Source organism: Pleurodeles waltl, chromosome 1_1, assembly GCF_031143425.1.
Source record: "Pleurodeles waltl isolate 20211129_DDA chromosome 1_1, aPleWal1.hap1.20221129, whole genome shotgun sequence".
In the NCBI taxonomy this organism is placed as follows: Eukaryota; Metazoa; Chordata; class Amphibia; order Caudata; family Salamandridae; genus Pleurodeles; species Pleurodeles waltl.
This window is the reverse complement of record NC_090436.1, coordinates 950,758,285-950,773,472: the sequence shown is the minus strand read 5'-3', so window position 1 is coordinate 950,773,472 and position 15,188 is coordinate 950,758,285. Positions and strand designations below refer to the sequence as shown.

Sequence of the window (15,188 nt, the reverse complement as noted above, 5' to 3'; positions counted from 1 at the left end):
CCCAATCCAAAACAATCTGCCCAACTCCAATCCAATACAATCTGCCCCAGTCAAATCTACCCCCACTAAAGTCCCAAACAATCTGCCCCACATCAGTGTGCTCCGCTCCAATCAAAAATAATCTGCCCTACTCCAGTCCAAAGCAGTCTGCCACACTCCAATCAGCCAAACTCCAGTCCAATCTGGCACACTCAAATCCAATCCATTCCACTCTATCCCAATCCACCCACTCCAACCTGCCTACCTTCAGTCCAAAACAATCAGCCTCACTCCAGTACAGCGATCCATTACACTCTCTCCCACTGCAGTACACAACAAGCTGCCCCACCCCAATCCAAAACAGTCTGCCCCACTCCAATCAAAAACAATTTGCCTCACTCCAATCCAAAACAATCTGTCTTACTCTGATCTAAAACAATCTGCCCCACTCCAATCCAAAACAAATCTGAAACAATCTGCCCCACTCCAACCCCTGCAACTCCAGTCTAATCCACCTCACTCCATTCCACCATACTCCAATCCAGTCCACCTAACCACAATCCAACCCACAATCGTCCCCTGCTCCAATCTGCCCCACTCTAATCCAAAACAATCTGCTCCACTCCAACCCAAAATAGTTTACTGCATTCAATCCAAAACAATCCGCCCCATTCCAACTCCCACTCCAATCCAAAGCAATCTGCCTATTCCAACCCAAAACAATATTCCCCACTCCAATCCAAAACAATCTGCCCACCCTGTAATCTAAAACAATCTGCCCCACTTCAATATGCCCCACTTAAATCCAAAACAATCAGCCCCACTCCAACTCCCGCTCCAATCCAAAAGAATCTGCCCCACTCTAATCTAAAACAATCTGCCCCACTCTAATCCAAAACAATCTGCCCACCCTCTAATCTAAAACAATCTGCCCCACTTTAATCCAAAACAATCTGCCCACTCCAATCCGAAAAAACTGTCCCACTCCAATCTCCCCCACTAAAACCTAATCCACCCTACTCCAATCCACCCCTCTCCAATCCAGTCCACCTCACTATGGTCCGCCCCACTAAATTCCGCTCCACTCTAATCTGCCCCCTCCAGTCTTCCCCACTCCAATCCAAAACAATCTGTTCCACTCCAATCCAAAACAATCTGCCCCACTCCAGTCTGCACTACTCCAATCCAAAACAATTTACCCACTCCAATCTGAAACAATCTGTCCCTCTCCAATCCCCCAGTCCAGTCTAACATGCTCCACTCTAATCCAGTCCACATCACTGCAATCCACCACACACAAATCTGCTCCACTCCAATCTGCCTCAATCCAGTCTAAAAAAATTATGCCCCACTCCCATCCAAAACCATCTGCCCCACTTCAATCCAAAACAGTGTGCCCCACTCCAATCCAAAACATTTTGCCCCACTCTAGTCTTCCCCACTCCAATCCAAAACAACCTGCCCCATACAATCCAGAACAATCTGCCCACTCCAATCTGAAATAATCTGCCCACTCCAATCTGAAACAATCTGCCCACTCCAAACTCCCCCACTAAAATCTAATCCGCCCCACTTCAATCACCCCTCTCCAATCCATTCCACCTCACCACGATCCACCCCACTAAATTCTGCCCTCTCAATCCACCCTACTCCAATCTCCACCACTCCATTCACAAACAATCTGCCCCACTCCAATCTCCCCCACTAAAACCTAATCCACCCTACTCCAATCCACCCCTCTCCAATCCAGTCCACCTCACTCTGACCCACCCCACTTAATACTACTCCACTCTAATCTGCCCCCCTCCAGTCTTCCCCACTCCAACCCAAAACAATCTGCCCACTCCAATCCAAACCAATCTGCCCCACTCTAATCTGCCCTACTCCAATCCAAAACAATGTGCCCACTCCAATCTGAAACAATCTACCACTCTCCAACCCCACGGTCCAGTCTACTTTGCCCTACTCCAATCCAGTCCACATCACTGCAATCCACCCCACACTAATCTGCTCCACTCCAATCGACCTCAATCCAGTCTAAAAGAAATATGCCCCACTCCCATCCAAAACCATCTGCCCCACTTCAATCCAAAACAATGCGCCCCACTCCAATCCAAAACAGTGTGCCCCACTCCAATCCAAAACAATGTGCCCCACTCTAGTCTGCCCCACTCCAGTCCAAAACAATCTGCCCCACTCCAATCCAGAACAATCTGCCCCACTCCAGTCTGCCCCACTCTAAAACAATGTGCCCCCCACCTATCCAAAACAATCCGCCCACTCCAATCTGAAACAATCTGCCCACTCCAAACTCCCCCACTAAAATCTAATCCTCCCCACATCAATCACCCCTCTAAAATCCATTTCACCTCACCCCACAAAATTCTGCCCCACCCAATCTACCCTACTCCAATCTTCACCATTCCAATCCAAAACAATCTGCCCCACTCCAATCCAAAATAATCTACACCACTCTAATCCAAAACAATCTGCCCCACTCCAATCTTTTCTACTCCAATGCAAAACAATCTGCCTCCCACAGTCCAAAACAATATGCCCCACTCCAGTCTGCAATACTACAAACCAAATAGTCTTCCCCAATACAATCCAAAACAATGTGCCCCACCACAATCCAAAACAACCTATCCCACTTCAATCTGTCCCAGTGCAAACCAAAGCAATCTGCCCCACTCCATTCCAAAACAATCTGCCCCACTCCAATCCAAAATAATCTACCCCACTCTAATCTGCCCTACTCCGATCCAAAATAATATGCCCCATTCCAGTCTGCCCCAATACAGCCTAAAACGTCTATCCCACTACAATCCAAAAGAATGTGGCCCACAACAATATAAAACAGTGTGCCCCACTACAATCCAAAATAACCTGCCCCAATCCATTCTGCCCACTCCTATCCAAAACAATCTGCCCCACTCCAATCTTTTCTACTTCAATGCAAAACAATCTGCCTACTACAGTCCAAAACAATATGCCCCACTCCAGTCTGCAATACTACAAACCAAATAGTCTTCCCCAATACAATCCAAAACAATGTGCCCCTCCACAATCCAAAACAACCTACCCCACTTCAATCTGTCCCAGTGCAAACCTAAGCCATCTGCCCCACTCCATTCCAAAACAATCTGCCCCACTCCAATCCAAAATAATCTACCCCACTCCAATCTGCCCTACATCGATCCAAAATCATATGCTCCACTCCAGTCTGCCCCAATACTGCCTAAAACATCTATCCCACTACAATCCAAAAGAATGTGGCCCACAACAATACAAAACAATGTGCCCCACTACAATCCAAAATAACCTGCTCCAATCCAATCTGCCCCACTCCTATCCAAAACAATCTGCCCCACTCCAATCCAAAACTATCCGCCAAACTCCAATCCAGAACAATCCGACCCACTCCAATCCAAAACAATCTGCTGCACTTCAAGCCAACGCAATCTGCCCCACTCCAATCCAAAACAATCAGCTTCAGTTCAAAACAATCTGACCCAGTTCAATCAGCCACACTCCAGTCCAGTCTGCTACACTCTAGTCGATTCGCCACACTCCAGTCCAACCCACCTCACTCCATCCAAAGCCTCCACACTCCAATACTGTCAACCCACCCACTCCAATCTGCCCCAATTCAGTCAAAAACAACCTGCCCCACTCCAGTCCACAACAAGCTGCACCACCTCAATCCAAAACAATCTGCCCTACTCCAATCCAAAACAATATGCCTCACTCCAAACTGCCCCCTCCAATCCAAAACAATATGCCCCACTCCAATCACAATCTGCCTCACTATAATCTAAAATCATCTGCCCCACTTCAATCCAAAACAATCTGCCCACTCCACCCCGAAATAATCTGCCTCCTGCAAAACCCCCCTCTTCAGTCTAATCTGCCCCACTGCAATCCAGTCCACCTCACAGCGATCTACCCCACTCTAATCTGCCCCACTCCAATCCAGAACAATCTGCCCCACTTCAGCCTGCCCCAATCCAATCCACAACAACCTGCCCAATTTAAAAAAAAACCTGCCCCACTCCAATCAACCAAACTCCAGTCCAGTCCACCACACTATAGTCCAGTCTGCCACACTTCTATCCAGTCTACCCTACTCCACCCCAATCCACCACACTAAAATACTCCCAACCCATCCACTCCAATTAGCCCCCCTTCAATCCAAAACAATCTGCCCTGCTCCAGTCCCCAATAATCTGCACCACTCTAATTCAAACCAATTTGCCCACTCCAGTCTGAAACAATCTGCCCCTCTCCAAACCCCCAGTCCAATCTAATCCGCCGCACTTCAATCCAGTCCACATCACCGCAATCCACCCCACACCAATCTGCCCTAATCCAATCTAAAAAAAATCTGCCCCACTTCAGTCCAAAGCAATGTGCCCCTCTGCAATCTGAAACAATCTGCCCCACTTCAATCAGCCACAATCCAGTCCAATCTGCCACAGTCCTATCCAAACCACCCCACTCCTTCCCAATACCCCAAACTCCAATACTCCCAACCTACCTACTCCAATATGCCCCCTTCAATCAAAAACAATCTACCTCATTCCAGTCCCTAAGAATCTGCCCTACTCCAATCCAAAACAATCTGTCCTAATCCAAAGCAATATGCCCCACTCCAATATACGCCACTCCAATCTCAAACAGTCTGCCTCACTGTAATCTAAAACTATCTGCTCCAATCCAAAACAATCTGACCACTCCATCCCGGAACAGTCTGCCCCACTGCAATCCCCCCTCTTCACTCTAATCTGCTACAATCCAGGACCCCTCACTGCGATTCTCCCCGCTCCAATCTGCCCCACTCCCATCCATTGTAATATGCCTGACTTCAATCTAAAACAATCTGCCCCACTCCAGTCCAAAACAATATGCCCCACTCCAGTCTGCCTAACTACAATTGAAATATCTGCCCCACTACAATCCAAAACAATCTGCACCCCTACAATACAAAACACTCTGCCCCACTCCAGTCTGACCTAGTACAACCCAAACAACCTGCCCCAATCAATTCGGTTCCACCCCAATCCAAAACAATCTTCCCACACCAATCCAAAACAATCTGCCACACTCCACCCTGCACCACTCCATTCCACAACAATATTCCCCACTCTAATCTAAAACAATCTGCCCCACTCCAATCCAAAACAGTCTACCCCACTCTAATCTAAAACAATCTGCCCCAGTCCAATCTACCCCACTGCATTCCAAAACAATCTGCCTCACTCCAACCCAAAACAATGTGCCCCATTTCAATTTGCCCCACTCCAACCCCAAAACAGTCTGCCTCACTCCAATCAAAAACAATCTGACCCACTTCAATATGCGCCACTCGACGCCAAAGCAATCTGACCCACTCCAGTCTAAAACAATTTCCCCACTCCAAGCCAAAACAATGTGCTCCACTTCAATCAAAAACAATCTTCCTCATCCTCATCCAAAGCAGTCTGCCCAACTCCAATCCAAAACAGTCTGCCCCACTCCAATCAGCTACACTGTAGTCCAATCTTCCACACTCTAATCCAGTCCACCCCACTCAATCTCAACCTACCCACTCTAATCTGTCTCCTTGAATCCAGAACAATCTGCCTCACTTTAATACAGCAATTCAAAACATGCTGCCCCATTCCGAGTCTACAACAATCTGCCCCACCCCAATCCAAAAGTATCTGCCCACTCCAATCCAAAACAATCTGCCCCACTTCAATCCAAAACAAGCTGCCCCATTCCAATGTGTCCCACTTCAATCCAAAAGAATTTGCCCCACTCCAATCCAAAATGATCTGCCCCACTCTAATCTATAACAGTCTGCCCCACTCCAATCCAAAACAAAATGCCCACTTCAATCCGAAACAATCTGCCCCACTCCTATCCACTCAACTCCAATCAAATGCGCCTCACTCCGATCCACGCCACTCCAGTACAGTCCACCTCCATACGATTCACTGCAGTCCTAACTGCCCCACTCCAGTCTTTCCCGCTCCAGTCTGCCCCAGTCCAATCCAAAACAATTTCCCCCACTCCAGTCTAAAATGGTCTACCACACTCTAATCTAAACCATTCTGTCACACTGCAGTCAAAAACAATCCGCTCCACTCCAATCTGTTCCACTCCAATCCAAAACAATCTGCTATTCCATTCCAAAACAATATGCCACAGTAAGTCTGCCCCACTGTAATACCAAAAAATGTGCCCACTCCAATCCAAAACAATCTGCTCCACTCCAATCTAAAAGTATCTGCCTCACTCCAATCCCAAAAAATCTGACCCTTTCCAATCTGCCCCACTCCAGTCCAAAACAATCGGCTTCACCTCAAAACAATCTGACCCAGTTCAGTCAGCCACCCTCCAGTCCAGTCCGCTACACTCTAGTCCAATTCACCACACCACACCACACTCCAGTCCAACCCACCCCACTACATCCAAATCCCCCACACTCCAATACTGTCAACCCACCCACTCCAATCTACCCCAATTCAATCGAAATCAACCTGCCCCACTCCAGTCCACAAAAATCTGCACCACCTCTGCCCACTGCAAAACCCCCTCGCCAGTCTAATCTACCCCACTGCAATCCAGTCCACCTCACCTCACCTCGATCCACCCTACTCCAGTCTGTCCTACTCCAATCCAGAACAATCTGCCCAGTTTAATCCAAAACAGTCTGCCCGGCTTCTAAACAATCTTCCCCACTCCAGTCAGCCAAACTCCAATCCAGTCTGCCACACTCCAATCCAGTCCACCCTACTCTATCCCAATCCACCACACTAACATACTCCCAACTCATCCACTCCAGTTAGCCCCCCTTCAATCCAAAACAATCTGCCCTGCTCCAGTCCACAACAATTTGCCCCACCCCAATCCAAAACAGTCTGCCCTATTCCAATCCAAAACAATCTGCCCCACTCCAAACTGAACCACTCCAGTCCTAAACAGGATGGCCCACTCCAATCTGCACCACTCTAATCCAAACCAGTTTCCCCATTCCAATCTGAAACAGTCTGCCCCTCTCCAATCCCCCCAGTCCAATGTAATCCGCTGCACTCCAGTCCAGTCCACATCAGTGCAATCCACCCACACCAATCTGCCCCACTCCAATCTGCACCAATCCAACCTAAAAAGAAACTGCCTCACTTCAGTCCAAAGCAATGTGACCCACTGCAGTCCAAAACAATCTGCCCCACTCCAACCTGCCCCCTCTAATCCAAAGCAATATGCCCCACTCCAATCTACGCCACTCCAGTTCCAAACAGCCTGCCTCACTGTAATCTAAAACTATCCGCCCGCTCCAATCTAAAACAGTCTGGCCCACTGCAATCTTCCCTCTTCAATCTAATCTGCCCCACTCCAATCCAGGCCCCCTCACTGCGATCCAACCCGCTCCAATGTGACCCGCTCCAATCCAAAACAATCTGCCCCACTCCAAACCAAAACAATATGCCCCACTCCAGTCTGCCCAAATACAATTAAACAAATATGCCCCACTACAATCCAAAACAATCTGCACCGCTACAATCCAAAACAATCTGCCCCACTCCAGTTTGACTCAGTACAAACCAAAACAACCTGCCACAATCAAATTTGTCCCACCCCAATCCAAAACAATCCACCCACACCAATCCAAAACAATCTGCCACACTCTACCCTGCCCCATTCCAACCCACAACAGTCTTCCCCACTCCAATCTGAAATGGTCTATTACACTCCAATCGAAAACATTATGCCGCACTTCAATCCAAAACAATCCGCTCCACTTCAGTCTGTCCCACTCCAATCCAAAACAGTCTGCCTATTCCTTTCCAAAACAATATGCCACAGTCAGTCTGCCCCACTATAATCCACAAAAATCTGCCCCACTACAATCCAAAACAATCTGACCCACTCCAGTTTGACTCATTACAAACCTAAACAACCTGCCCCAATCAAATTTGTCCCACCCCAATCCAAAACAATCCTCCCACACCAATCCAAAACAATCTGCCACACTCCACCCTGCCCCATTCCAATCCACAACAGTCTTCCCCACTCCAAACTGAAATGGTCTATCACAATCCAATCTAAAACATTATGCTGCACTTCAATCCAAAACAGTCCGCTCCACTCCAGTCTGTCCCACTCCAATCCAAAACAGTCTGCCTATTCATTTCCAAAACAATATGCCACAGTCAGTCTGCCCCACTATAATCCACCAAAATCTGCCCCACTACAATCCAAAACAATCTGACCCATTCCAATCCAAAACAATCTGCCCCTCTTCAGTCCACCCCACTCCAATCCAAAACAGTCTGCCCCACTCTAATTCCCCCACTCCAGTCCAATTCATCCCACTCCAATCCAGTTCACCTCACACCCCATCCCACCTCAATCCACAGAATCCAACCCACACCAATCCAATCCACCCCACCCGAATCCAATTCATCCCACCCCATCCCAATCCAGTCCAATCCACCCCATCCCTATCCAGTCCAATCCATCCACTCCAATCCACCCCACTCCAGTCCAATCCAATCCACCCCAATTTAATCCAGCCAAGCCCACTCCAATCCACCCCACTTTACCCAATCTATTCCACCCCACCCACTACATTCCATTCACAAAACTCCAGTCCAATCCACCAGCTTAATCCACCCCACTCTACTCCAATCAAATCAATCCATTCCAGCCCAATCCATTCCACTCAACTCCTCACCACTCCAATCTAATTGACCCATCTCCAGTTCACCCCTCTCTATTTCACCCCACTCAAAACTACCCTAATGCATTCGACCCATTCCCAATCCAATCCACTCCACCCTAGTCGTATCACTTCAGTCAAATCCACTCACCCCACCGCAAACCAATCCATCTCACCCCGTTTCAATCCACCCCAATCTACTCCAATCCAATCTACCCCACTATACTCCAATCCACCCCACTGCCCCAGGTGACTCCAACCTAGTCCACCCTATTTCACCCCACACCACTCCACAGCGCTTTCTGCCACTGAACCATTGACTCTACTCTCCAACATTCAACTCTATGACACTCTACTCCCCCACTTCACTCTGTGACACTCCACGCCATCAACTTTTATCCATACTGAACAACAGCCACACTGATGTACAACATGGCAAAAACACATTGCCACAGCCAATAGCTCTTGTATAAGCGAGACCTACGGCTTTGCCAGTGCTTGTATTTTTTTTGTATCGACATGAGCTCTGACAAACAGCAAATACTGTAAAAAGTCATACTTTTTTATGGCTGCACACAGATGCAAACAAAATGGGTTGCACAAAAAAGCATGCAATAACTGTTGTTAAACTATGATTTATTCTTTGAACATAAAAGCTGAAGTGGGGAGCACATTTGGTCAGAACGTGAGACAGGTAAATTCATTGATATCCAAAATTTTAAATCTGCAGCTATGCAGCGTTGGAGACCGGTCTCTTTTGTGAATGGTTCTAAAGGGTACTTTCTTTATGCTACAGCTCAGTAAGAGACCATGCCTTGTTCAGTTGATTGGTAAAGTAAATTATTTATATGCGTTTTAATAGCATTTGACTCTGTACTATCAATATTTAATTTCTCTTCTGTACAGCTTGTTGCCACAGGAATTTGTCGGACAGATGATCATGTTTTGAGAGGTGCTCTGGAAGGAATTGACTTTCCAGTAATCTTGGGTCATGAAGGAGCTGGAATTGTTGAAAGTGTTGGAGAAGAAGTGACTGACTTAAAACCAGGTTTGCTGCTAAATTCCCTCATTACTGCCTTTTAACATACTAGAGGTTAATCAGCATTGCCAGTGTTCAGAGGGGGGTGCAGGTTAAATGGTCACATTGACAGGAGGGCAGAGAAAGGGAAGCACGAGCTAGTTTGGGGCTGTGCAATTCTTTTACAAAATACCCAAAGTAAAACAGCCTGAACATGTTCATTGTTTTGTGTTACAGCCTCTTAAGTCATTAAATGCTCTATGATAGGATGAAGGCCTGGAACTAATCAAATACACTGAGCCTCCTCACTGCTCCTCAGCGATCATCTGAAATATCTCATTGTCACTTCTAGGGAATTAAGCTTGGCCCTGTTTGTCTTAAGCAAATATTTGCTATAACCTTTCCTGTTGAAGCAGGAAGCTGCCTAAAACAAAGTGGTGATCTTTCGAGAAATAGAGAGAAAAGAAAATCATTTCACTGGTAAAATGGTGATGGCACACAAAAATACTGTAATCAGTAGCATCCAGTTCTTTGTTACTGTTAAATACTTATACATTCAAAGAACATCTCCACCATCAAAACTGGACCATAATTCACAGCATATTTGAACCAAGGGTCCCCGGTGTCCCATCTTGGATCCATTCCTTCAGATTGAACGTTTTTCCTCTTTAATAGATCTCATTTGAACTAACAAGAAAGCCGTCTTTAAGAAGAACACACCCAATCTGAAATGTGGCATGGTTATGCAGAAAGTTCTAGATAAAAAGAACTAAACAGAATCACAAATGTAATTCAATTACGAGTTCTGAATTGAATAATACTTTTAAGACACATGCCAATGGCAATTTAGAGAATGTCGGGTACAACAGTATTGGGTGGCTAAACACAATTGATATGTGGATAGTATTGGTAGGACCATAATCAGAAAATTGCAACTTTACTTCAGTGTAGTACTTCTACTAGTAGTTTCATTTACCCAAAGTTGTTTACCAAGTTTAGAACTTAGCTTAGATTTATAGATTTCTGTACCTAGTTAGTTGCATTTTCCTGGGTCCTCTATTTGAAATGAATTGAAATAATATTTATAAAGCACTGCTGTGACATCAAAGCTACCCTGGCTGTAGCCCACCCAAACCCAACAGATGGAACTGAAGAACTAACACACGCCTGAAAGTCACCAAGTCATGACTTGCTCTTTGTAAGAAATTGTCTCTCTAGTTGGCAGAGGTATACACCCTTGTCCTAGTAGGGGCCACAATACTAGTCAGGGTAAGTCACAACACAATACAAATAATCCTGTGCTCACCCTCCGGTAGCTTGGCACAGAGCAGGAGTCTTAAAGCCAGCAAAAACAGGGTCAGAAAAATGGAGGAAGTCAGGCAAAAAGTTGGGGGATGGCCACTCTAAGGCTGTCAGGTCTAACACTATTAATCTTTCTAACTAAAAAGGCAAGACCTATTACTCTGGCTTTCCCAAATTTTGCAATACAGAGAAAGTTTACTTTTGAGGATTGCAGACCACTAAAAGGTGTATAGAGTTTATCTCTTTTTGCAGAAAAGGAAGGCAAGTCTTATGAACTGTTCTAAACGTGATACACATAGCCTTAAAAAACATTATGTCAGGTCCAGGATGCGAGAGTAACTCAGCAAAGGCTAGTGACGAAGGTAAACATTTGAACTAAGCTGAAGCTAATTTAGCTGCCGCCATCTTAATTTATGACTGACGCTTAAATAAGTAGGCAGGAGAGGAAGATAATAAGGCTTTGCAATAGTCAAGTGAAGTCAGCATGGCACTCTTAACCACCAGCTCAGCTGAGCTTGGAAGATGAGGCAACATTTTGAGAAGAATTTGCACTAAAGTAAAACAAGTGGAGGCTAACTTATTAACACGAGAAGCAAGTGAGAGATCACTATCTAGGCGACCCCCAATTGCGCACTGGTGAAGAGACCTTGGAACCTCACTAACAGGTAAAGGCCAGAAATTGATGGAAGGGAAGGCATTGGGTTTCCTGCTAAGCAATAAAGTATCTCAGTTTTATTTCGTTAACTTCCAAGGCATTATTACTAAGCCTGACTGAAATTTCTTTCAAACAATTATGAAAAGAATCCAGCACCTCATACCGAGAGTAATCAAGCGTCAAAACCATGTCCAGTGTTTCATTTTCATGGACTCTGACTGAGTACCATAAATTTGAGTAGTAGGAACATGTTACTTAAATAGCTTAGAAATGTCGGAAGGATGGCATGAACCATTATATAAAAACAATTAAACTTTTCTTAACTGGCATTTCATTCATTTTTATTAAAATATTCATAGTAGCTCTGTTATTTGTTGCATCATGTCGGTATCAATTTGGTATGCAACAAACTAACAAAAATATCAGATAATATAAAAATTAGGTCAATAATAACAGGGGAAAGAAACATAAATTGTAGAACTACACAGACAGAATCCTCAAAAATGAAAAGTTCTGTATGAAAGAGGAAATGGGGACAATGAAGTACTTTTCATCTGAATATTTTTAAGTATCTTCAAGGAAGTTTAATAACAATTTTTATAGAAAAGTTTTGTGATAATGCCCCTTTGTCATGATCCAGGATTTACCTTGCTATTTTGTGGATTATGTTGTTGCCACAGTAGCATATGAGAAAACACATTGATAAAACACACTTAGTCACCCTTTTCTTATCATCAGGAACCTTAAAATATGATGAACTCTGAGACACACTTTTAAAAATAGACCCTCTTGACTGACCATTTTTTAGCCCATGTTTTGATCCTAGCTATAGTCAATGAAATGCAGCACCCTTCGCAGAATAGTGTTAGTATCCTAAGGGCTGGGGTATTCTCAGGTGTCATCTCTAGAACACTTTTTTCAACATGTATGTTGTAGCAGAGATAGTGGTTACCTAAAACACTTGTTCAATGGACAAATCCGAAATTAACAAGATCAGTACTTGGTATTTAAGTTCATATACGTTCTTCTCTAGGACCACAAGCTCAAAAACCGGCTACATCCATTCACAGCATCCCAAAAAGATCAACATTTGTTCTATTTTAATCCACCTGGACAATACTCAGGAGTTATCTCAGATTTCACGGGTCGAGGATTCCCTAATAATATATGTTGCATCTGTTGTGATACTCAGAAAAACTTTTAATTAGCTAGGTCTCCAGCTTTAGAGTATTGTTCATCTATAAGGACAAAAAACACAATCCATGAAAAGTAGGAGCCTTTAGTTTGTTTCACAAGGACTTCTCTAAAGTAGTTTGGACATTCATACTGGAGCCACCGAAATACGACATTATTTTTTTAGTGGTTTAGATACTAATTCCCAGATCAAGTTTAATCTCTCAACTATGCATTGAGATAAAAAAAAGTACTAAAGAAGGATTTTGATATAATTCATACTAAAACACTGCAAAGCACAGTAGAGGCAATCTAAATGATGCCAGGCTGTTTTGAAACTACTAGTCATACAGTTTAGGCTGAAGAAATGTCAGCTGGTACCATACTTGTATGAGGAATATGAAAAATCTCTCAAAATGCCCAGGATGCTGTAAAATTCTCCCGGCCATTTAAAACAGTGTACTAACTATTTAGGACACATCTTCATCCTCTGACGAATTGTATACCACTTCTGATGGTCAAACTGCAACAGGAATGCTTTTCTTATCAAATATTTAAGAATTGGGTAAAGGCAGAGGTGGCTCCTATGCTATGGTGGAGAAACATCCCCCTCCCCCTACTCCTGCAAGCAGCAGCACCTGCTGCAAAACCTTTACAAGAAACAATAATAAACAGTTTATTATTGTTTTCCTGTAAAAGAGACGGGGCCACAGGTGATGATGGGGACAGAGGGGGAGTGCACGGCACTCCCCCTCAGTGTGCATGTTTATTTGGCCGGCAGTCTTGGGCCGGCCAAACATTCATGCGTACTAGGCTGTCTCAGCACTGTGTTGCCGGGTTGGAGACAGCTGGCAGAGACTCTCACTCTGCCTCGGAGCGCCCTGGCTGGGCGCTCCATCTAATCCCAATGCTGCTTTCATGCTGCCAGGATTGGACGCAGGACAGGCTGGGAGCCTGTGCCTGCAGTAGAGGACCAAGGAGCAGAGCGGCGCAGCGCAGCTAGGAAGGTAAGTTTAAAAAAATATATATTATTTACTATATATGCACCACCCTGCCCCACGCTTTTCCCTCCCGCGAGCAGCCACTGGGTAAAGGTATGGAGGAATCTTTGACAGCAATATGCATTTGAACCCTCTCACCCAATGAATGCAATTATATTTTTGTTTATTTGTAGTAAGGTGTTTTGTGGTTATGACCACTCCATTTACCATCAAAATATCATTCTTCTAGTCAATGGGCTTTGAAACTCTGAAGGAGACCTCCCGACCTCTTCCTTCTTTCTATGTTTCTGGTACCTCCCTCCCCCGACTTGCTTACTCCTCTCGCACCTGCCATTTCCTACTCTGTTTCAATGTCTTTCTATTGTGTTTTCTAGCTACATTTATCTCACCTTTTCCCCGGTGCTCGTGTGTCTGCTCACCTCCTTCTTGTATGACCATGGCCATACACCATATATTGTTTTTCAGTTTTGTATTTCAGAAACTGTTTTGTTGTTGACAATCATTTTTAAGTTAAGATGGTACGTACAAGGGGCTCAGGGACATCATATCCCAAACATATATCTTTGCATACCTGTTTAGCTAAGAAAATATATCAGGACTCTCCTGGGCTACTTTATATTTAAATTTGTGTTTGTTCGGTCCGGTGCACCCTGTATTTCTTACATGGATCCAAATCAGAAATACTCTATATATCGTTGTCGTCTCAGCTACCTTTAGAATCTCCAAAAAAAACAAGTTACATCCTATACCTAGGTTTTTGCCTTCTCAAAGTTGGCAGATATTATTTTCAACAGCATAATCACATCTTGGATGTTCTTCCAAGCACTAATTGTAGATTCCTTCATTGCAACTTATTGTTCTTTTAAGTTGAAAACTTGACTACATTTCTCATTTATTGTCTAAATCCTTAAATTACTCTTTCACAGACCTGGATTTAGTTTTCTCATCATTTCTTATCATTTGAAGAAAAGACAATACTCTCTTACTGCCCTAAACATATGTTTTTAAAAGCCTTGTTCTACCATTTTCTACTACCTTCCTATCTTCTTATGTAATTTGAAGACACCCATCCTTCTTTTATTTAGGGTCTTGAGTATTGGTTGCTATCTTTTCTGCTATTCGTTTTTTATGCTTTTTTACAGATCCTACAACAATTTACTCTGTTGCACCATCCACAATCATTTTTGAAAAACTTCAGAATTAACTATCAGAAGTTTCCCTGTGGTTTCTTCATGTTGATCCTCTTTTGCTAGTATTTTCTTTATTTAATTCCTCTGTGTAACTACCACCTGCTGTTTTGTTTCTTCACCGCTAATACATTCTTTCTTACTCCTCTCGGATGACCATTTGTTT

The 15,188-nt window shown here is 44.4% G+C and overlaps 1 protein-coding gene across 2 annotated transcripts in view; it reads left to right on the top strand.

The window, feature by feature from the left end:
• The window catches only part of LOC138289792 (alcohol dehydrogenase 1-like), a 324,764-nt gene that overhangs the window by 137,487 nt on the left and 172,089 nt on the right, over positions 1–15,188 (top strand). For both annotated transcript variants that reach the window (XM_069230197.1, XM_069230198.1), the window contains one exon: positions 9,593–9,734. In XM_069230197.1, the coding sequence (XP_069086298.1) occupies positions 9,593–9,734 (142 nt within the window). The remainder of the gene's footprint in view (positions 1–9,592; positions 9,735–15,188) is intronic.